Raw genomic sequence first — 21815 nt, forward strand, 5'->3', positions numbered from 1 at the left:
AAAATGTTAAGTTTAATTTGTTGCTAATAAATGATTCAGTTATGTTTAGTGGGTGTTTTTAGCTTTAAATACATAATTTTTCAGTTTCCAATTTTATTTTTATGCTCATACTTAGTTTTCTCATTGTAGATCTTCCTGCCAATTTTGACACATGTCACAGAGCCTTGCAAATAATAGCAAGATATGTCCCATCGTGAGTATCCTTTTGTTGCTTATTTTGAATCATGGTCTTTAAGTCTCAAGAAAATTATAATCAATTAGTAGGAAATTATTATGTTCACAGCATCAAAACTCAAGTTGTATTCTACATGTTGGTTTTTATTTTTCCTTTTTTTAAGATTTTATTTATTCATGAGAGAGAGAGAGAGAGAGAGAGAACGAGACATAGGCAGGGGGAGATCCTGCTCCACGCAGGGAGCCTGATGTGGGACTTGATCCTGGGACTCCAGGATCATGCCCTGTTCCAAAGGCAGACGCTTAACCTCTGAGCCACCCAGACGTCCCATATTCTACATGTTTTTGTAACTTGTTGATAGAACAACCACATTCTACATGATGGCGTTTTAGTTCTCTCCGTTGTCTTTTATTTAAAAATTGGGATGCCTGGGTGGGTATACGGTTTAGCGCCTGCCTTTGGCCCAGGGCATGTTCCTGGAGTCCTGGGATGGAGTCCCACATCAGGCTCCCTGCATGGTCTCTGCCTCTCTCTCTCTCTGTGTGTCTCTCATGAATAAATAAATAAAATTTTTTAAAAATTTAAGAATTAATAACTTGATTAAAATTATTTAAATTGTTGCTTAAAGCTTGTGTGCAAATTTTCTTCCACATTTTGTATTGTGGTTAGAATTTTGCTTTTGCCTTCTACAAGATATGATATCCAAAAATTTTCATTTAAGCTTGTGTCATGCCATATAAATGAAAACTGCAGTTCAAATACTGTATGTGGATTACATTTGAAATTTTTTTCTTAAAGATTTATTTTAGGGATGCCTGGGTGGCTTAGAGGTTGAGCATCTGCCTTTGGCTCAGGGTGTGATCCCAGTCCCAAGATTGGGTCCCATATCGGGCTCCCTGCGTGGAGCCTGCTTCTCCATGTCTGTGTCTCTCCCTCTCTCTCTGTGTCTCTCCTGAATGAATAAGTAAAATCTTTAAAAAAAAAAAAAAGGATTTATTTTGGGGGGCCACTTGAGTGGCTCAGTGGTTGAGCCTCTGCCTTTCACTCAGATCAGGGTCCTGGGATCCAGTCCCATTGTCAGGCTCTCCACAGGAAGCCTGCTTCTCCCTCTGCCTATGTCTCTGTCTCTCATGAATAAATAAATAAAATATTTATATTAAAAAAAAGATTTATTTTATATACTCCCCCTGAGTAGGGGGAGAGAGAGAATCTCATGCAGATTGCCTGCAGCGTGTAGAGCCTGATGTGGGACTCCATCCCATGACCCTGAGATTGTGACCTGAGCTGAAATCAAGAATCAGTTGCTTAACCAACTGAGCACCCAGGCGCCCCATATTTGAATTTTTAAAAAGTTACAGAAAAGCATAGATTTTTAAGAAAAGCATGGATTTCTTTTGGAGGGGTGAACTTGATTGAAGTTCCTTCTCTAAGTTTATTTGCTAACTTAAAAAAATACCAAATTGTTACTTTTTTCTCCTTTTTAAAATAATGTATGTGCACAACATTGGAAAACATTTAGATTTTAAACTGAAGTTTTGTCACTTATGTAGAAAAAAGAATTGCCCTTTAATTTGCTATTGATAATAAGGTTAATAGGGGGTTAGGTCTCCCCAAGTTATTGTAGATTTTCTCTGAAGCCATGTGTTTAAGTTCTGGTTATTTGAAGTAGTTAGTTACCATTTGTCTCTTACATCCGTATTTGCTCTTAAAATGGAAATGTCACTTTCCAAGAAACTCCAATTAACATGGATTAGTTGATTTTATTTTATTTTATTTTTTTAAATAGGACACCATGGTTTCTTATGCCAATACTGGTGGAAAAATTTCCGTTTGTTCGAAAATCAGAGAGAACATTGGTAAGAAATCTTTTCATGGGGAAAATAATGGAAATTTTGGTTTAGTTTTAGGTGATGTTACATCTGTCTTTGCAATTGTTTTCTAGATTAAACTCAAGAGAAAGAATTTGACTCAGATTCCTTTCTTAGGAACTCACTAAGGATGTGAGTGCCTTTTCCTCACTAAGGAAGGCAAAGTGCCTTTGCCTCACTAAGGATGTCAGTGCCTTTTTCTGTTATACAAATCAAGGGCAGAATTCATTTCAGAAATATCTGAATAAGCTTAATGAATATACAGATAAAAATTACAAGAAGGTAATAGTATATGTATTACCAATTGTAAACATGCCCTACTTGAACATAACGTATGGATGAATTCTTAAGTTTTTGTATAATATTTAGATCTGTGGTTTTCAGTAATGAGTAGTGGTTTCTTTTTAAGCATAGCTTATTTTTTCCTAAATAAGGTCTTGTAAGTGTTAAATACAGAGTTAGTAAGATTTTGCTAATGCTTGTGATAGTCTGCTTCACATGGAATATTATAAATCTTGTCTCTCTTATAGATATAAAAATCAACAACCCACTAGAAAACTGCATTTAGCAACATGAAAAGAGTTGTGTGCCATGACGAAGTGAGATTTATTCTAGGAATGCATAGATACATTTAATACCTGTTAAAATCAGTTGATATAATACACCACATCAGTACAATGGATGACAGAAACCACACAATCATTTCAACAGATGCAGAAAAACATTTGACAAACACTAAAACCCTTTCATGACAAACATAAGGGAACTTTTTCAACCTGATAGAGGGCACCTATGAAAAACTCAACAGGTAACATACTACTCAATGGTGAATGACTAAGGGCTTTCCTCTAAGATAAGGAACAGAACAAGGATGTCTGCTTTTGCCGCTTTTATTCAGTGTTGTCCTAGAGGTTCTAGCAAGGGCAGGCAGGAAGAGGAAAAGGCATCCAGATTGGAAAGGAAGAAGTAAAAATGCCTGTATTTACATTTAGAAAAATCCTGAGGAATCCTCAAAAACACTATTAGAACTAAAATGAGTTCAACGTGGTTATAGACTATAAGATTCAGTATACAAATGCCAGTTGTACAAGATAATCTATTGGGACAGAGAACAGTCTTTCCATAAATGGTTGTGGGACAAATGGAAATCTACATGTAAAGAATGAAGCAGTCCCCGCTTCCCCAAACAAAAATGAACTCAAAGTGGATGGAAGACCTAAATGTAAGCTGAAAAGAAGCTCTTTGAAGAACACATAGGAGAGCATTTTTTGACCTGGGATTAGGCAATAATTTCCAGATAGGATGCCTGAAGCACAGGAGCCACAGAAAACTAGACAAGTTCAACTTCTTTAAAATTAAACAGCTCAGCTTTATTGGACACCTTTGAGAGAATGAAGAGACAACCCAAACAGTGGGAGAAGATACTTGTAAGACATGCATTGGAAGGAGCATATCTAGAATATGTGAAGCACTCTTTAACATCTTGATAATAAAAAGGCAAATAACCCAATGTAAAAATGGGCAAATGATCTGAAAGGTTTTTTTTTCCAAAAGTGATACATATATGGTCAGTGAGCACATGACAAAGCTCAACATTACTAGCCATTGAGGGAACGCAAGACAAAACCATACGATCCCACTTCATACCAACTTTGATGGCTGTGCTCAGATAGTAACAAGTAGGGGTGAGAAGTAGAGAAGTCAGAACCCTCGTATTACTGGTGAGAATGTATATAGTAGGTGGTGGAACTGCTTCGGAAGCCTTGACAGTTCTTCAGAAAGATTAAACATAGAATTGCCATACGACTTAGCATTTCCACTGCTAGGTGTCTATCCAGCAGAAAATGTATGTCTACACAATACTTTACACAAATATTCAGAAGCAGCATTATTCGTGACAGCCAAAATATAGGAACAAACAAATGTTTATGGGGCCAGTGAATAAACAACATGTATCCACACACACACAGACACACACACACACACACACACAATGGATATTATATGGTTATTAAACGGGATAGTTTACTTGCTACAAACAGTGAACCTTGAAAACATGCTAAAACGCCACGTAGTATAAGATTCCATTTACATGACAAGTCTAGAATAGGCAAATCCTTAGAAAGTAGATCAGTGGTTACTTAGGGCTAGGGGGAGGTACGTTACTAAAATATACAAAATTCCTTTTTAGGGTGATGAAAGTGTTATAAAGTTGGTTATGGTGAGGTTGCACAATTCTGAATGTAATAAAAACTGTTGAACTGGTACACTTTAGATGGATGAATTGTATATGAGGGTTCTGAGTCCGAGCTCCATATTGAATGTAGAAATTACTTAAAAATAAAATCTTAAAAAAACCAACCCTACCCCCCAGCAAATTTAATTTACTGGGGGTAATTAGATTAATTATACTGAATGTTGTATTGGAGAAATAGTATAGTTTCTGTGTTCCTGGATAGTCGATTTTTTTCTGTTTATTTTGAACTAAAGAGTGTATGATGTTTTCTCTACATCATTATGAAACGTTCATCCTTTGTTGAAATGTTTTGTCTCTTTATGTTTTAGGAATGTTATGTTCATAACTTACTAAGGATTAGTGTATATTTTCCAAACTTAAGGCATGAAATTTTGGAGCTTGTGATCGAGAAGCTACTCAAGTTGGATGTAAGTATTTGATAATTTGTTTTCCTCATTGATTTCCATTTATAAAATATATAGTATGTGAAATAGTAGCAGTAATGGGGAAGAATCCACATATCTACCTTTGATTGATTTCTTTGAACATTTCTTGAATTTGATGGATGTCCTGTTAGTTATAGACAGTCTGATGTCTCATGGTTGGGGAACAAGACATTGATTAATTAGATGGTCACATAAATGTGAAAATACTTTTGTGTATGTAAATGCTATGAATGGAACTCATGCATAGTTATGTTCTGGAAAACATGTCTTGTGAAGAGGTCAAGAAGACAATCCTAAGGAAGTGATGTTGAATTCTTTATACACTTTTTAAAGAGGCCTGCAGTGGGAATGAAGGAAAGTGGTGGATTCTAGTGACATGGGGGAAGAAAGGCGAATGGTCCTTTTGACTGGATTGGAAGTGGAGTAGTAGAGGGTAAGAGAGAGGTAGCTTTCTGGGGAATAGAGTTGGTGTCGGCCATAGGGAGAAAAGTCAGGAGGAGGCTGAGAGAGGAAGAGTTCTGTTTTGGATTGATTGGGTTGCAGGTGGGGAGCCAGATGGAAAATCCTCAGCAAGCAGTGGTAGCTTCAGGTAGGGAAGAAGAGCACACCTGTGCAGTGATGCTGCTTAGGGCAGGAGAGAGAAGATGTGATGGGAAGTGGGAGGGAAAGCAAGTATGGATACCTACAGAGGATCTGGAAGAAGGAAGGGTTCGGTTGTTAGTGTGAGCTATTGTTGACATTTTGAAGGAGGATGAGCAGAGCAAAAGTCACGTCCTTGGATTTGGTGATTAGGAGGTAGTCTGCTGCTGTGCCCTGGAGGGGGAAGCTGCGTTTCAGGGGAGAGTGTGCATGGTTGGCACGTGGGGCTGTTGGGGGCTTTGGTGAGGATGTAGGTGGGGCTGGAGCAGGGCTGAGGGTCGTGCTTTAGGGTTGGGGCAACTTAAGGTCTGTGGACAGAAGATGAGTGATGGAGGAGAGCAGTGGTGCTGTGGGGAGGACAAGGTAACCACAGGGCAGGTCTGGGAAGGTCTGGAGGGTGGGCAAGCTGGCTCATTACTCACTGGGAGGAAAGCCTGTCTGGCAGTTGCATATGTAATCTCTGAAGTCTTCCCATGGTATACATACTTAGGGAACGGTTTTTTTGTTTTTTGTTTTTTTTAAGGATTTTATTTATTCACAAGAGACAGAGAGAGGCAGAGACACCGGCAGAGGGAGAAGCAGGCTCCATGCAGGGAGCCCGATGTAGGACTTGATCCTGGGACTCCAGGATCATGCCCCGAGCCCAAAGCAGATGCTTAACTGCTGAGCCACCCAGGCGTCCTATATGGAACAGTTTAGAATGCATTTAGAAAGAAGGGTTACATATAAGTAGGAAAAAAGGCATGATTTTTTCTTTTGTGTTTTTTGTTTTAAAGATTTTCTTTATTTATTCATGAGACACAGGGAGAAGGAGAAGGCTAGGCAGAGGGAGAAGCAGGCTCCATGCAGGGAGCTCGATGTGGGACTCGATCCCGGGACTTGAGGATTACACCCTCAGCCAAGGGCAGATGCTCAACCACTGAGCCACCCAGGCGTCCCCAAAAAGGCATGATTTGAATGTGTGTTAACTGAGATATCTGAAGGGTTATATACCAAAATGAATATTCAGTAGTTGAAATTTGACTTGCATCTTGTCATTTTCCTGCTGGGTGGATTGATGATATGCTTCTTATACAACACGTATGTGAGTGCTGTGCATGGTGAGAGTTAGAATGAACACTGAATTTGTTGAAGCTGATTTTTTTGACCAGCATACTGCATTTCATAATGATTTTATGGAAGTATGTAGTGAAAGGGGTTTGATTTGTAGTCTCAGAAATTCTTTCATGATCCAGACCAGTTTGTAAGTCTGCACCATAGTTGTATATTGAGTTATAGTGCCAGAAAGGGTACTTCTGTGGACTCCTTTCAAGTAAGCATATCAGATAAATTTCCAGTCCCTGAATAGGATAGTTGTATTTTTTTTAAAGGGAGAGCAAGCGAGCAAGTGAGCAAGCAGGGGCGTGGGCAGAGGGAGAGAATCTCAAGCAGGTTCCATGCCCATTGCAGAGCCCAGTGTGGGTTTGATCTCATGACCCTGAGATGACTTCAGCCAGAATCAGGAGTCAGCTGCTAGACTGAGCCACCCAGGTACCCCAAAATAGTTGTATTTTCAAAGCTTTTATTCTTTTTTTTTTCCCCTTTTGTTATAATGTAGGTGAATGCATCCCGGCAGGATATTGAGGATGCTGAAGAAGCAGCCATTCAGACTGGTAGTGGGCCAGATGCCACAGAAGGACTCTTCAATATGGTCAGCATTTAATAATGAGCACCCATGCGCAGTTCGTAATTCCAGAGGGTGGGGAGAGGGTGGCTAACTTCGAGGCTTTAGATTAAAACAGTAGTACAGCAGACTTGAAAGTGATGTTTAAGTGAGCAGCTGCTGTCACGATGCTTACTGTCCAGTAGAGTTCATTTATTTCCAGGGCTGTAAGTGTGGGTTGTGGTGAAGTAGGTTTCATTTTTATTCCTCTGTTTGTGCTTGCTTTTTTGTTTTTGTTTTTGTTTTTGTTTGGTAAACCACATACTGCTTATGAAGGAGTGATAAATGGGAAGGCGATGTGATTTCTTTGCCATAATGCAGTACTACTCTGCCTGGGGCGGGCTCACCGTAGGAGGGCCTGAGAAGGCGTGAAGAAGCAGGAAAGGGCAGAAGAAGGAACTAAGCGAGAGTTTGCCCTCAGTTGGAAAACAGCTGCAGCACGATGACCCTAGGTCCCAGCTTGAAGCCAGAGAGACAGCCTCCTGTGACCCCTTGCCACCTCGTCCTTTCAGCTGGGGAGGGCAAGAAGGGAGTACAAGGGCAGTTCTCTGGAAAACCAGTGCTCACAGCACCTGGTGCAAGGGTGCCCTGTCCTGGGAAGAGACCTGGCACTAGCAGCACCCTGCACAATGAGTTCCAGGAGCTGGGGAAAGCTATGATGTTGGTGTGGCCTTGCTTCAGGTGGGCCTTCTACAGGAGAATCTGGCTGGGTTCGGAATCTGCTTTTATTTTGAGTAAAATTGGTTCCAAGTCACACCTCTGGTGGGGAGCCCCTCCCTAGAGGGGTTCTGTGTCTTCTTTGTTTTATCTTTCCTTTTTTAATTAAGATTTTTAAAATCTTTTTTTTTTTAACGATTTTATTTATTTATTCATGAGAGACACAGCATGAGAGAGAGAGGCAGAGACACAAGCAGAGGGAGAAGCAGGCTCCATGCAGGGAGCCAGACGATCCCGGGTCTCCAGGATCACAACCTGGGCTGAAGGTGGCGCTAAACTGCTGAGCCACCCGGGCTGCCCTTTTTATTAAGATTTAAAAAAAAATTTATTTACTCATGAGAAACAGAGAGAGGCAGAGACATAGGCATCGGGAGAAGCAGGCTCCATGCAGGGAACCTGATGTGGGACTCGGTCCCAGGATCCCCGGATCATGACCTGAACCAAAGGCAGATGCTCAATCAGGCACCCCCTGTTTTATAATCACTTCTGAGAATTTCCCACTTACCTGGTTTTACTACAGAGTTTAACGTCAGTTTTTCCTTTATTTTCAAAGGATGAGGATGAAGACACTGAACGTGACACAAAGGCTGACCAACAAAGGCTCGATCACATGGTACATCCTGTAGCCGAGCGCCTGGACATCTTGCTGTCATTGCTTCTGTCCTACATTAAGGATGTCTGCTACGTAGATGGTAATGACCCGTAATCGTCACAGTAGCTACTGTTGAAAACAGCAACGCCCCTGGCTGTGTGGGGATGTTTTTCATATGTTACCTGTTCATATGTTTTCACGTTACCTGTACTCCTAGAAATCGCATAAAAATCACTGTTTTGAGTATGAGGGTTTCGAGAGGTCAGGTTACTTGCCAGTGTGACACAGCTTTAGAGTGTGGGACTGGATTCAGGCTCAGCTGTATTTGTCTTCAAAGCCCCTAATCGTTTCACTGTCATAGGCAAGAATTATGTATGGAGTTTGGTTATTTTTAGGTGGAGATCAAATCACACTTGAGTTGTTTAAGACATCTGAGAGTGCACTGCACTTTGGTATATGGTGCCTGGTGCTAGGGATTGGGTGTGGAGGTCTTGTGCTATGTTGTGCCAGGTGTCGGTACCACCATGAACACATCAGGGTGCTTCTTGCTATCCTGGAACTTTTTGTCTAGAGGATTTGCCATGAAAACAGGATTCTCCATTCATGTGGCGAAGATTTAAGAATGATAGCCACTCAGAATAATAGGAGTTGAATCTGAGTTGGCTGTATTATTTTAATTTTTTTTTGTTATAAAAATAGTACAGTTGGTGGAGAAAATTTGGGAACTACAGGAAAGGATTAAAAAAGACAATTTAAATATATTTAAATGCATTTGTACTGTTCAGAGAACCATCGTTAGTATCTTCATAGAGGTTCGTTAGTATCTTGATAGAGGTTTTTCTCTTCTATTAACGTGTATATTTGGGAGTGTGTTTTTCTAGTGTATTTGTGTGTATGTGTATTTTGGGAGAGTGCATTTGGAGGGCATGCTGTACACAGTGATTCATCACTGCCCTTTCCATCTGCTGTGAACATTTTCTCAGACCATTCGCTGTCCTTCTAGGTGGTTATTGATTATTGACTGTGTGGATTTAACTGTCTCTTTTATCCGCCCCCCCCCCTTTTTTGCCATTATAAACGTATAGTGAACATCCTTGTATATCTGTGTCCAGTTATCTCAATGTGATAAATCCCTAGCAGTAGAATTAGTGGATCAAAGGGCTTCTGGCACACAAATAGTAAAATTGCCCTTTATAAGGGTTTCCTTTTTATGGCATCACAGCAGTGTGAGATGAGAGCCTGCTTCATCGTCAGTGCTGGATTATTACAGTTAGAAAGGAAAATTCTGTGCAAAATAAAAATGGCATTTTGTTAGAATCACAGCCTAATGGATAATGTTTCTGAGTGGTACTTTATTTTTTGAAATTTGGTAATGAAAATGGCAGCTTAAAAGAATTGTGTGAAGCTGAAATGCCAAAACTTCTCTCTAGGCAAGGTAGATAACAACAAAACGAAGGATTTATATCGAGATCTCATAACCATCTTCGACAAACTCCTATTGCCCACCCACGCCTCCTGCCATGTCCAGTTTTTCATGTTTTACCTCTGCAGCTTTAAATTGGTGAGTACTATGTCAGCATTGTCTTGCTTATTTTATTCTTGCCTATGATTTTGCCTTAAAAACTGAGGGCAAGAGGGAAAAGGGAAGGGAGACACGAGGTGAATATTTCTTTTTTTCTTGAGCTTGTTTTATTGGTGTCTGTAATAAGATAGCATGTTCTAGGCCAAGTGCTCTGAGAGTGCCATTCTGCATTTGGCCCACTAGGTGGTGCCTTGGCCTTTCGTTGGAGCCTTCACTGTTAAAATCCCAGGAGGTATTTATGTTTATGTCCTTCATTCTCTCTCAGTTGATCCTAACTGGCCCAAAATATCTTCTCAATCCAGAATTTTAAAACTTTAGCCTTTGGCTTTTTGTTTTGGGGGAAAAAAAAGAGGAACTATGGAAGACTTCCTTTGCTACTGTTTATAGTTTCCTGGAATAGTCAGGAGAGTATTCATCTTTTGCTCTCAAGTATGTTTTTGTAGCTCTTGCAAAGAGCTACTTGGGAGAAGTGGAGATTGTGCCCATTGTGAAAGAGAAGCATTAATTAGTCTTTTTTTCCGTGATTGACATAATTAGTAAAACACCCCACTTTAATCTGTGTCTCTCTTTCTGGGTAAGTTCAACATGTGCAGTCAGAAACTGCGAGAGTACTTGGCACTCTTGACAGCACTGCTGCAAGGTTCCCATGTGAGTATGGGTTATCCCTGGTTTCCATTTTGGGCTAATTGTCAGAATCACCTGTGGAGCTTTTAAAACAGGTGGATTCCAAAGCCCTGTCACTGACCCTACGAAATCTGTAGGGTTGAATCTGAAGTCCACCTCATTTTAGGAACTTATTTAAGGCTGGGGAACACTTTATTTTTAATACTAGTATCTTACAGTGTTGTAAAATGGAAGAACTGTGAGAATTGCATATATTCTTTATCTAGCACTTTTCCCTATTGCTGAGTTACAATCTTAGAATTCTGATAGCCAGAGATTTCTTCAACATTAAAAAAGATTGGAGCAGTACCTTTTCTTTTTATAGGGATTCGCAGAAGCATTTTTGGAACATCTCTGGAAAAAATTGCAGGATCCAAATAATCCTGCCATCATCAGGCAAGCTGCTGGAAATTATATTGGAAGCTTTTTGGCAAGAGCTAAATTTATTCCTCTTATGTAAGTAACCTAATTTTCCAAGTGCTTTTTCATGTCATGCTTTAAAAAGATTATGGCATTGTCTTAAGTCAGAGAAATACCTGCTTTAATTTTTTTTTTTTTTGGTCTACCTTTAAAGTGAAAAAATCTGTTCCCCCACTCTAGGCAAGATGTTTACATTTCCACAAGGCAATTTCAGAATAAAATGTCTCCTTTAGATATAAAACCTTAGATAGAAAGCTTGTGTCATCTGTTTTGGATGGTTACACTTAAATGTGAAGACTCATTTGTCTTCATGGATTATTTTACAGTGCTGTATACTGTTTTGATTCTTATTATAGGTTTGTCATTTTTCATTTGCATTACAAATCAGTTGTATCTGTTAAAGCTGAAGAAAAAAAACCGTTTTAAAAGTAATAGATCTATTTAGGAGGCCAGCTCTGGGCCTACTTCTTCCAGTGATCTGTGAAGATGTGTTTGGGCAAGGATGCTGTTATACACCCTTCCCCAACAACTAAAAGCCATCTGTCCATGCTGCCCTAACTTATGGCCACAGAACTTCATCAGAATCCCGTAGAGAATGATGAACTCAATTGGACTATCTCTTCCTTGTGAGATATTGCTAAATGTGCCTTTTTCTGTGCCTATTCCTCTGAGAGATCAGGGAGCCTGTTGGAGAAGTCCTTCTGAGTTGATAAGGAGGCACTTGTCCATCCCTTGGGACCTCAGGCATCATTAGGGGCCTGTTTTTCTTAGAAGGTCTGTGCACTCTACCTTACAATTGAAAAGCTGTCTTCCCTTCTGCCCATACTTTTCCTTCCTTTGATTGCATCTCTGTGCTCATGGGTAATAAATAGATCAAGAATCTTATAGACTGACTTTGTAGTGAGAGGCAATTGGTGTGCTTTTACGTCACTGTTGTTTTTTTATGAAGCAAGTGAAGTTGACTTGAATTTTTTTTTCCCTAGTACTGTAAAATCATGCCTAGATCTTTTGGTTAACTGGCTGCACATCTACCTTAACAACCAGGATTCAGGAGCAAAGGCATTTTGTGACGTTGCGCTCCACGGACCCTTTTACTCAGCTTGCCAGGCTGTGTTCTACACTTTTGTTTTCAGACACAAGCAGCTATTAAGTGGAAACCTGAAAGAAGGTCAGTGATGTGGGATTGACAGATGTGAACTGGATTTTCCTGGGATGCCAGTCACTCTTTAGAAGGGAGAGTTGTTACTTTTTTGAGAATTTCGTGAAAACTCTGGAGTCAGAATAATGTCCATGCATTCAGACTTTGACCCTTATTTTCCAGCAGCCCTTGAGCTCCTAAAGCCCTTTGTAGCCCCTCTGGAGCAGAGGATGGACTTGAGGTTGAGCACTCCATTTTAGAGGGTGGCATCTAGAGTACTTGTGAACCGTGAAGATGTTGTTCTTAGAGGCGAGGCCTGGCACAGTGCTCCCTGCTGTCCTCGGGATGGCCCCTGAAGAGTGGGCATCATTCCCCCTTGTGGGGCCTAGGCACACACAGGATATTGATTGGCAGGATTAGAGAATAAAACCAGATGGGTATGATTCTAAAGCTTGGGGTCCTAACAGTTACTCTGCTTCATCTAAGGACTTAAGCATTAATCTTCAGTTTTGCTAATTTCTGAGGGTTGTGTATATAATTTAAATCTACCAGATGAAGCTTGTTTATCAGGTTAGTGTGACAAGAATAGCATTAAGTCAACTTAAATGGTTTTATTTATTTGCATGAATAATTCAAATGGTTTAATAAGCTGTTTCCTCTAAACCAAATGTTCTCAAGCTCTGACATTTGGGGCTGGTTCTCTAGTTGTGGGGGCCGTCCTGGGCATTCTATGATGGTTGGCACTCTACCCGCTAAATGCTGGTAGCATTAGGCCCCCCTCCCCCCACCAACTCTGTTGTGACAACTCAAATTCTCAGACACTGCCACATGTCCCCCTCGAGGGCACAGCTGCCTTAAGAGGTGAGAACAACAGCTCTGAAATTGAACTTGTATGTGTTGATTGTATGTATTTACTTATATCCTGTTACTTTTAAAAAGATAAGGACTAGTTGTATAAATCAGGAGGACAAGGTTTTAGCGCAACGTAAGCAAAGTATCTCCTATTTTTTTTGTGTGTGTAAATAAATGGTAAGATAGGTTGACAAATTGAATTTAAATTTTAAAAAATGGTAAGAGTCTTGGTTAAACAGGATGTAGTTCTTGAAAGCCATGACATTTTTAGTTATTTTTATCAGAATATACATCAAAGATGGGGTGTCTGGCTGGCTTAGAAGAACACGGGACTCTGGATCTCTGGGTCATGAATTCAAACCCCATGTTAGGTGTAGAAATTACTTAAATAAAACTTAAAAAAAATACATTAAAGAATCTCCTAAGAAAAATGTACTTAAGCATAGATTGGCTTGCTTGCCTTTAAAAATAAGCGTGCTTTCTTTTACTAATATAGGAGAGAACTATGTTTACTTGTTCCAGGAGAGTGGTAGCTATCTAATTTTTACTTCTACCTCTGTAGTTTCCTTGTGAAAAAAACACAACTGGTAAATGAACAGCTATTGCACACTTGAATAATTTGCTCAACTTCACTAATAATTTCAGACATTCAGGTCTTGCTGTTTGTTTGCTCTTGTCAGATTGGTATATGTATCTGTTTGTGGAAGTAAGGAAGGAGAAACTCCAAATTGTATAGTCACTACCTCTTGGGAATGGACACTGAGTGTTGCCTCAGCTTCGTATTGATTTCATGATTAACTGAAATCAAATCACGTGGTTTTCCTCCCACCCTCTAAACTCAGGATATGGTGAGCTTACAAGTACCCAACTTCCAAATTGTCACAGAAGTTCATTGCTCACTACAGATGTGTGCTTACTTCCTCTGTCTTTGAAAGAATACGCTGTTTTCTTTAGAAAAGTTGACTTCATCGTAAGGAGGTGTGATTAAGCCTGGTGACATTCTGTGGGGCTCTGCATTGTGTGACTACATGGACCTCAATTATTTAAAGCATTTCTGCAAATAACTTTGTGAATTTTTTTTTGATGTGTGAGATAATCCGTGCTGCTTAAAGATACTTAGACTGTTATGTTTGTACTTTTAATAAAGTGTTTTGTTTTTTAATCAAAGGTTTGAGATACCTTCAAAGTCTAAATTTTGAACGTATAGTGATGAGTCAGCTGAATCCCCTGAAGATTTGTCTGCCTTCGGTAGTTAACTTTTTTGCTGCAATCACAAGGTAAGTTATTTTTACTTTACGGGGGGAAACTATTTAAAAATATATTTATGGGGCAGCCCCGGTGGCGCAGCGGTTTAGCGCTGCCTGCAGCCCAGGGCGTGATCCTGGAGACCCGGGATCGAGTCCCACATCGGGCTCCCTGCACGGAGCCTGCTTCTCCTCTGCCTGTGTCTCTGCCTCTCTTTCTTCTACTCTGTGTCTCTCATGAATAAATAAAAAATATAAAATCTTTAAAAAATATATGTGTGTGTGTGTATATATATATATATATATATATATATATATATATATATATTTATGTTAGTGTCAGTATTGTGCAATTCCCCTAAATTTCTATGAAATTATTCAGTAAAATTAATAACCATAAAACATTTAAAAACCAGTAAGCAGGGATCCCTGGGTGGCGCAGCGGTTTGGCGCCTGCCTTTGGCCCAGGGCGCGATCCTGGAGACCCGGGATCAAGTCCCATATCGGGCTCCCGGTGCATGGAGCCTGCTTCTCCCTCTGCCTGTGTCTCTGCCTCTCTCTCTCTGTGACTATCATAAAATAAAAATAAAATTAAAAAAACAAACAAACCAGTAAGCATGTACTTGCAGGAAACATTGCAGTTAAGCTTTTGTTTTTTTATGATTTTTACAAAGATATTCATTAGGATGATAAACAGACGGGATGTGAGAGGGTTACGCCAGTAGGAGACAGGCTCTTACAGGGGCTGTCCAGTCAGGCCCATGACTCCAGGCCGTGCAGAGTAGGTGCTGTGTCCCTGCACACCTGGACGGGTATCACACCCAGCTCACTGTCCTCACCGTGTGAGGACTGTAGTGGTAAGCCCTGCTTAAAACCAGGAAGGTAGGGACACCTGGGTGGCTCAGTGGTTAGGTGCATCTGCCTTTGGCTCAAGGCCTGATCCTGGAGTCCTGGGATCAAGTCCTGCATCAGGCTCAGCATGGAGCCTGCTTCTCCCTCTGCCTATGTCTCTGCCTCTCTCTCTGTGTCTCTCGTGAATAAATAAAATCTTAAAAAAAAAAAAGAAGAAGAAGAAGAAGGTGGAGGCCCAGAGAGACGGGATGACTAATGAGAAGGGGCTCCCTGGTGGCAGAGCCAGCATGTGAACACAGGCAGTCTCTGGTCCTCTCCAAATTCTTCTGCCTAAAGAACAAAGTGAGATGGAGACTCTGAGCCCTTGATCAGAATATTCAGGCTAGGATCATGGCTTAAAATCTATAACAGCTAGGAGTCTCTTCTGGTACAAGACAAAGATAATTCTTTCATCATTTAGTCCCCTTTAGATCACTTGCTGCTCTTACTTAGGGCCCTTATTTTTCTTTTGTTGGGCTTGTAGTTCAAGGTGTTCTGTCTCCTGAGGACTAGTTCTGGGGGCCGTCCTGAGATCTCAAAAATGATAACAGAATTGAGGAAAGGAATGAGCAAGTAAGAAGGTCTGGGGTATGAAAGGCCCAGCACATGGCGGGAAGGTGGGAAGCAGCCGATGAAGAAAAGCTGAGACAGGAGCTCCTAGAATATTTGTGGACTGGGAGCAGAGGGCCTCAGGTAGGGTGCAGGCTGTCTGAGAGGCTGTAGGTATGGGGTCGGGTGGACAGTGGAATTCTGGGATGAGACGTGAGGCCAAGAGCCAGGAACAGTGGTGTGTGTCAAGCCGATGTATTGTTCTGTGGCTCCTGCTTTTGCTTCCTTAATGATTTTGGGATTCCTATTGACCCATACAGTTGCACTTGATTTTGACTGTTGTGTCATGTCCTGTTAATTTTTTTTTAATCAGTCCTTTGTTGGGATGAAGTTATTTTTTCAGGATTGGGAACAGCAGCTTAGGGGCATCATTACAGGCATGTCCAGTACCGTCCTCACTTCAACAGCCAAGTCTCTCCCTCAGCAACCATGATCCTGTCAGTAAATCCTGAACCCCCTTTTCACCAATCTTCTAATTTTCTTACAAATAGTGAAAGTAAATTAGACAGCTTATATAGTTTTGCCAGCTAAGAGATTCGTACCTTGAACACAATCATTTTTAGTGAGTCATGCCTGTTAATCTAAGCCACTCTCGTTCTGAAAGCAGTAGCCACACTTTCTCTCTCCTTGTCAAGCTTGTAAACAGTATGCCCGGAAAGCTGTACCCTAAAAGCATTGCTTCTTGTTTTATGTTATTTTTTCTTGTACTTGTTATGTTTGACAATATCTGTGTGGTCAGAATAGTCACACACGAACAAGCATGTCAGCGCAGAGTAATTCCACCCTATTAACGCCTTCCGTCTACGTCTGGCTTTGTTGTTCCATAGTAAATACCAGCTGGTCTTCTGCTACACTATCATTGAGAGGAACAATCGCCAGATGCTGCCAGTTATTAGAAATACAGCTGGAGGGGACTCGGTGCAAACCTGCACAAACCCACTTGACACCTTCTTCCCCTTCGATCCTTGTGTGCTTAAGAGGTAGGTACAATTAGACCACTGACCTGGCAGTGGGGACTTTACGTGGGATGTGTATTTGCTCTTCTCAGGATTAGGGCTCCTTTGTCCTAGGTGGCTGTTCATATCTGTTTATCAGCAGCTCGAGGTCCCCTTGCATGTATGTCATGGGCCCAAGGCAGACAATGCCTGTCAGGGGCGGCAGGTGCCCAGAGCACTCCGGGGTGTGCATACCTGCAATTCAGGAAGAACCCCGGATTGATGCCAAAGGTTTTTTCATTCATCTTTTGTTTTTCTGTAAACCTGTTGGTTTCAACATGAAAGGGGCTGGGTATAGAGGTGTCTGGATAGGGAGGATGCTACCTTTTTCGTGGCTCAGAATTTTCTGCCAAGCGACTTGTTCCTTCCTCTGGAGACCACAGTCCGTGCTGTTGCAAAGGATAAACAGCAGCTACGTGATGTGTCTAGATGGGTAGTTGTGAAAAACTACCAGGCCAGTCTTCAACTGTGCATCTTTTTTTTTTTTTTTCAACTGTGCATCTGTGTAAGGAAGCAGGAGTTCTGCTTATTGTGCACTTACTGACTAGCAACACCATAACTGAGGATTATCTGGTCCCCCAAGTCTTGGTTGACTGAAACCACATTGATTTTTCTTCCCAGACTAATTTTTAGTAGATTTACTATGAGAAGATAAAAAATGAAATTCCAGAGTAATATAATTTTGTTTTCCTTTGGATATATTCTAACTCATTATCAGTTCTTACAGAGTTGAGAGATAATTTCACTTGAAAATAAAAGGTTGAGGGGATCCCTGGGTGGCGCAGTGGTTTGGCGCCTGTCTTTGGCCCGGGGCACGATCCTGGAGACCCGGGATCGGATCCCACGTCGGGCTCCCGGTGCATGGAGCCTGCTTCTCCCTCTGCCTGTGTCTCTGCCTCTCTCTCTCTCTCTCTCTCTGTGACTATCATAAGTAAATAAAAAAAAAAAAAAAGGTTGAGAAGCAGTTGCTTCATACGCTGAGTAGATGAAGCTTTACAAACAAGGAGCCATGTTATTTACAGTACTGTGACATAGCAGTATTTTTTGGCACAATGATTATTTGAGCCATAGTGTTTTATTTTGGGTAATGGATCCTGTCGGAAAAGAGCCAGACAAGTCTGACCTTCAGTATAGCATCGAACTTGACTTTGAAATGTGACCACTGTCGACAGGTCAAAGAAATTCATCGATCCTGTTTATCAGATATGGGAAGACATGAATGCAGAAGAGCTTCAGGAGTTTAAGAAACCCATTAAAAAGGTAAATTCGTGACTCGGCACTCTTGGAATTTCCGGTGTGGTCACAGACACAAATAGTAAATAGCAATGTTACACTTAAAAAACACTACATTTTATTCATTCTGCCTTGACAAAAATCCAAGCTCAGGTTATGTTCTTTTTATGAAGAGAATTTTTTTTTTTTGTGAACTAGACCTTTTTTTTTTTAAGATTTTATTTATTTATTCATGAGAGACACAGGCAGAGGGAGAAGCAGGCTCCATGCAGGGAGCCCGATGTGGGACTCAATCCCAGGTCTCTAGGATCATGCCCTGGGCTGAAGGCAGCGCTAAACCGCTGAGCCACCCGAGCTGCCCTAAACTAGACCTTTTATAAGTGGACTTTGGGTAGTGAAGGTTAATTAAAAATCAGCTCCATAAATTAAGATCTTTTTTTTTATTTTTATTTTTTTATTTTTATTTTTTCATAAATTAAGATCTTTACCACATGATCATCACTACCAAGTAACAATCTCGAATTTACTTAAGTATCATTTTTCATAAGTAATCATTGGAAAGCTCTTTTTTTTCTTTATAGTTTTTTGGGTGCGGGGGCAGGGGTCATTCATTCACTCATTCACATTGTGTTAGGTACAAGGGTGATGATGCTGAGTGAGAATGTCGTGTCATGCTGCCTGCCCTTTCTGAGCTTAAAATCTGTTTTAAAAAAATCACACTTGGGATCCCTGGGTGGCGCAGCGGTTTGGCGCCTGCCTTTGGCCCAGGGCGCGATCCTGGAGACCCGGGATCGAATCCCACGTCGGGCTCCCGGTGCATGGAGCCTGCTTCTCCCTCTGCCTGTGTCTCTGCCTCTCTCTCTCCCTGTGTGACTATCATAAATAAATAAAGAAAAAAATATTAAAAAAAAAAAATCACACTTTACACATGTAAGTAGTTACGACATGTGACCAGCAATCATGTAGGTGGTTGGTAATATTGAAGTGGGCATCTGAGGAAGTTTCTGAAATTAAGATACTTTTCTTTATGTTCATCTTTCTAGAAGTGGCACATTCCTCAAAGGAATTCTTGAAATTTCACACTGCCACTGGGGATCCTACTGATAATCTGTGTTCTTTATATAGGAGGTGGTGGAAGATGAAGATGATGATTTTTTGAAGGGTGAAGTTGGGATCACTCCGAGCTCCTTTGACACGCATTTCCGAAGCCCTGCGAGTAGTGTGGGCTCCCCTCCCGTGTTATACCTGCCAGACCAGTCCCCTCTGATCACAAGGGTTTGTGATTGAAACGAGCAGTCCTCCCTGTTGGGCCCTTGAGTTCCAGGGCTCATGCTATTTGAATTGGAGCGAGTACATGCCTCAGGCATCTTACTTTCAAGGTAGACTTTAGTGTCTGAATGGACTTTTTTTTTCCTGTTTGCTTCCCTACAGACAGAAGGAAAAGACTGGATATCATGTGCAATATTTTGGAATGGAGTTGATGATAAATTTTGAAGGCTTGGGTTGTCTAATGTATTTTTTATTTCATTTCAGCTTTACGACGTCATTGTGAAATTTCTAATATTGGCAACAGCCTGTTTTAACCGATTGCATTTTTCCACATAGGTTTTTGTCTGAGCCGTAGTCACAGGACTGTGTAGATCTGATTTCTTTTCAGTGGAAAAAAATCCTCTATGTAGACACTATTCAGTGTCTTTAAAATGATTTTACTTTGGACATATTGTTGACCCTCAGCTGGCACTATATGTCTGTTTTGGGTTGTCAGTGGGGGGTGCGGAGAGGACGGGAGGAATGTGGAGAGGTGGCCAGAGCTGGTCCCTGACTCTGGAAGCTGGAGCTGGCACGGAAAATCTCCAGGGACTTTGGAGACCAATGAAATCCTGGAGGGAAGAGATGGAGTGTTTAGGGAACTAGAAGCAGACAAATCATACACTTGTGAGTTTAAAAATGAATTTAAAAGAAACACGGAGTTCGGGGTAAATATAATTCCCATGTGCTGAGAGTAAGGTTGGACTTTTATAAAACATAGCACGTTGGCATTTTACCCTGATGCTCCCAGGAGCTGTTAGAACTGGAACTACTTGTTTGTAGTGGAATGTTACTTGGGTTTTCCTCTTTTTTAAAAAACTAGAATCAGTTGGTCATTTTGAGAATTTCTTTGTGCTAACGGGCGGGGGAAAAGGGGGGCTTGGGTTATTTGGTGGAATGGTTTTTCCAGCCACAACAGACCAAGGTTACATACAGCTCCAGCCTTGGTCTATTGGCTGCTGGTATCATGGATTTCGCTTAGTGAGATCTCCTCTGGTGAGGCTCTTTTTGTACTTTTATAACTAAACACTGAGAGAGAGGAGTCTAACCCTCACTTTATAACACGTGTGCAAACACTGCTAGGCTCATTTTGTAGCTCATGCATATTTTAGCTTCATTCCATATTTGTGTACTTTTTTGTTACTTGTGAAAATGGACATCTCTAAACATATTTATTTTTCTGCCACTTTTCCTATTATTTAAAAGCAAGCAATATTTTCTTGATCACAAATATTTTGTAATGAAATACTTTCTCTTTCCTAGGGCTTTGTATGCTCTTGTATAATTATATTGATGGCAATGTAGAGTAAATATGTTTTTGGAAAATAGAAATTTTTATTGGTTTAAAATGTTTTGGATATTGCAGATTTTCTTTTGGTGACTTGGTGGAAAGTCATTTGAGAACGTTTAGGTTCTCTCTCTCTCTTTTTTTTTTTAACTGGCAAAAAGGTGGGATTTTTGTATGCTGGGTAAATGAGTACATGAAAATGTGTCCGTAGAAGTTAATGGTTAAGTGGGCCTTTGTGGGTTGAAGTTTTAATGTAGAAGGGTGTCTTTATAAATAAGTCTGTTTAATTTCAAAGGAGTTGAGGGGGAAAACATTGTAAAAATAAAACAATGGCACAGTTAATCTGGACCTTTTGTTCTTACACCAGTAAAGGAGTCAAGGGAGGTGTACCCCAATAAAGAGGCTTCTCACACTGATGCCATGATTTCTGTGGTTTTTACTGATCTCTGTTAAAGCTCCATGAGAAACGGCAGTTGAACCCTTTCTCTGTTTAAGAGGCAGAAGTACCACTAGACCGGCTGCAGGTGGTGCTGGGAAACAAAGTACACACTGGTGAGGAGCGACGATTCCAGGGGCAGCCAAGGTGTCAAGGACTCTGCGCACATCCAGCCACAAGAGCCACCCAGGCTTGAACTGATTCCAGGAAAACAAACACTTCTTTGAAAAATGCACATGCTTTAAAAGAACATCTATGGGGGGGGGGAATTGGGGGATTTCCTTGGGAATTCTAGAAAAAGGATCTTCTATTCCTCTTATTGAAAAGCAGGCTTTTCATTTGGGGTAGGAGTTCCAGGGTCCATCCTGTTGTCTGTTTGGTATGGTCGGCTCTTAAAGAGAAGTGGTGAATTTATGCAAGTGTGAAAGGACCAGGGACTTCTCAGGTGTCATGGGTAATGTTACTGTCTGTCTAGCCAGCTGTGTGATGTTGAGCAAGTCTGAACTCCCTTGTGAGCTGTAAGGTGGAGATAACTATTACGTACTTTAGGGTTGTGATGATTCATTGGGAATGCATGGAAAGGCAGTAGCTGTAGCTGTTCTGCCTTGAGAGAAAGTGAAGCAAGAAGCACTTCCCTGGAGAGGTCTTTCCAAGGCAGAGGGGACGTTTGTTTCAGCCACACTGATTGGCTCCTTGGCTGAAGAGGTGACACCTGGAGAGGAAGGGCCAGTGTTTGTGGCCCCCCGCACCCCCCCCCCCCAATCCCCTTGGGAGCTTTGAA

At 41.0% G+C, this 21815-nt stretch overlaps 1 protein-coding gene across 1 annotated transcript in view; it reads left to right on the forward strand.

The window, feature by feature from the left end:
• Positions 1–21014, forward strand: part of RRN3 (RRN3 homolog, RNA polymerase I transcription factor) — a 29957-nt gene extending 8943 nt beyond the window's left edge. Inside the window, exons 7-18 of the mRNA XM_055340856.1 lie at positions 130–193; positions 1962–2031; positions 4609–4707; positions 6962–7054; positions 8337–8475; positions 9806–9936; positions 10946–11076; positions 12024–12208; positions 14199–14307; positions 16602–16754; positions 17942–18029; positions 19128–21014. Coding sequence (XP_055196831.1) covers positions 130–193; positions 1962–2031; positions 4609–4707; positions 6962–7054; positions 8337–8475; positions 9806–9936; positions 10946–11076; positions 12024–12208; positions 14199–14307; positions 16602–16754; positions 17942–18029; positions 19128–19289 — 1424 coding nt within the window. The 3' untranslated portion in view covers positions 19290–21014. The remainder of the gene's footprint in view (positions 1–129; positions 194–1961; positions 2032–4608; positions 4708–6961; positions 7055–8336; positions 8476–9805; positions 9937–10945; positions 11077–12023; positions 12209–14198; positions 14308–16601; positions 16755–17941; positions 18030–19127) is intronic.
• Positions 21015–21815: the final 801 nt, after the last annotated feature.

This window comes from Nyctereutes procyonoides, unplaced genomic scaffold (assembly GCF_905146905.1).
Source record: "Nyctereutes procyonoides isolate TBG_1078 unplaced genomic scaffold, NYPRO_anot_genome, whole genome shotgun sequence".
Taxonomy (NCBI): domain Eukaryota; kingdom Metazoa; phylum Chordata; class Mammalia; order Carnivora; family Canidae; genus Nyctereutes; species Nyctereutes procyonoides.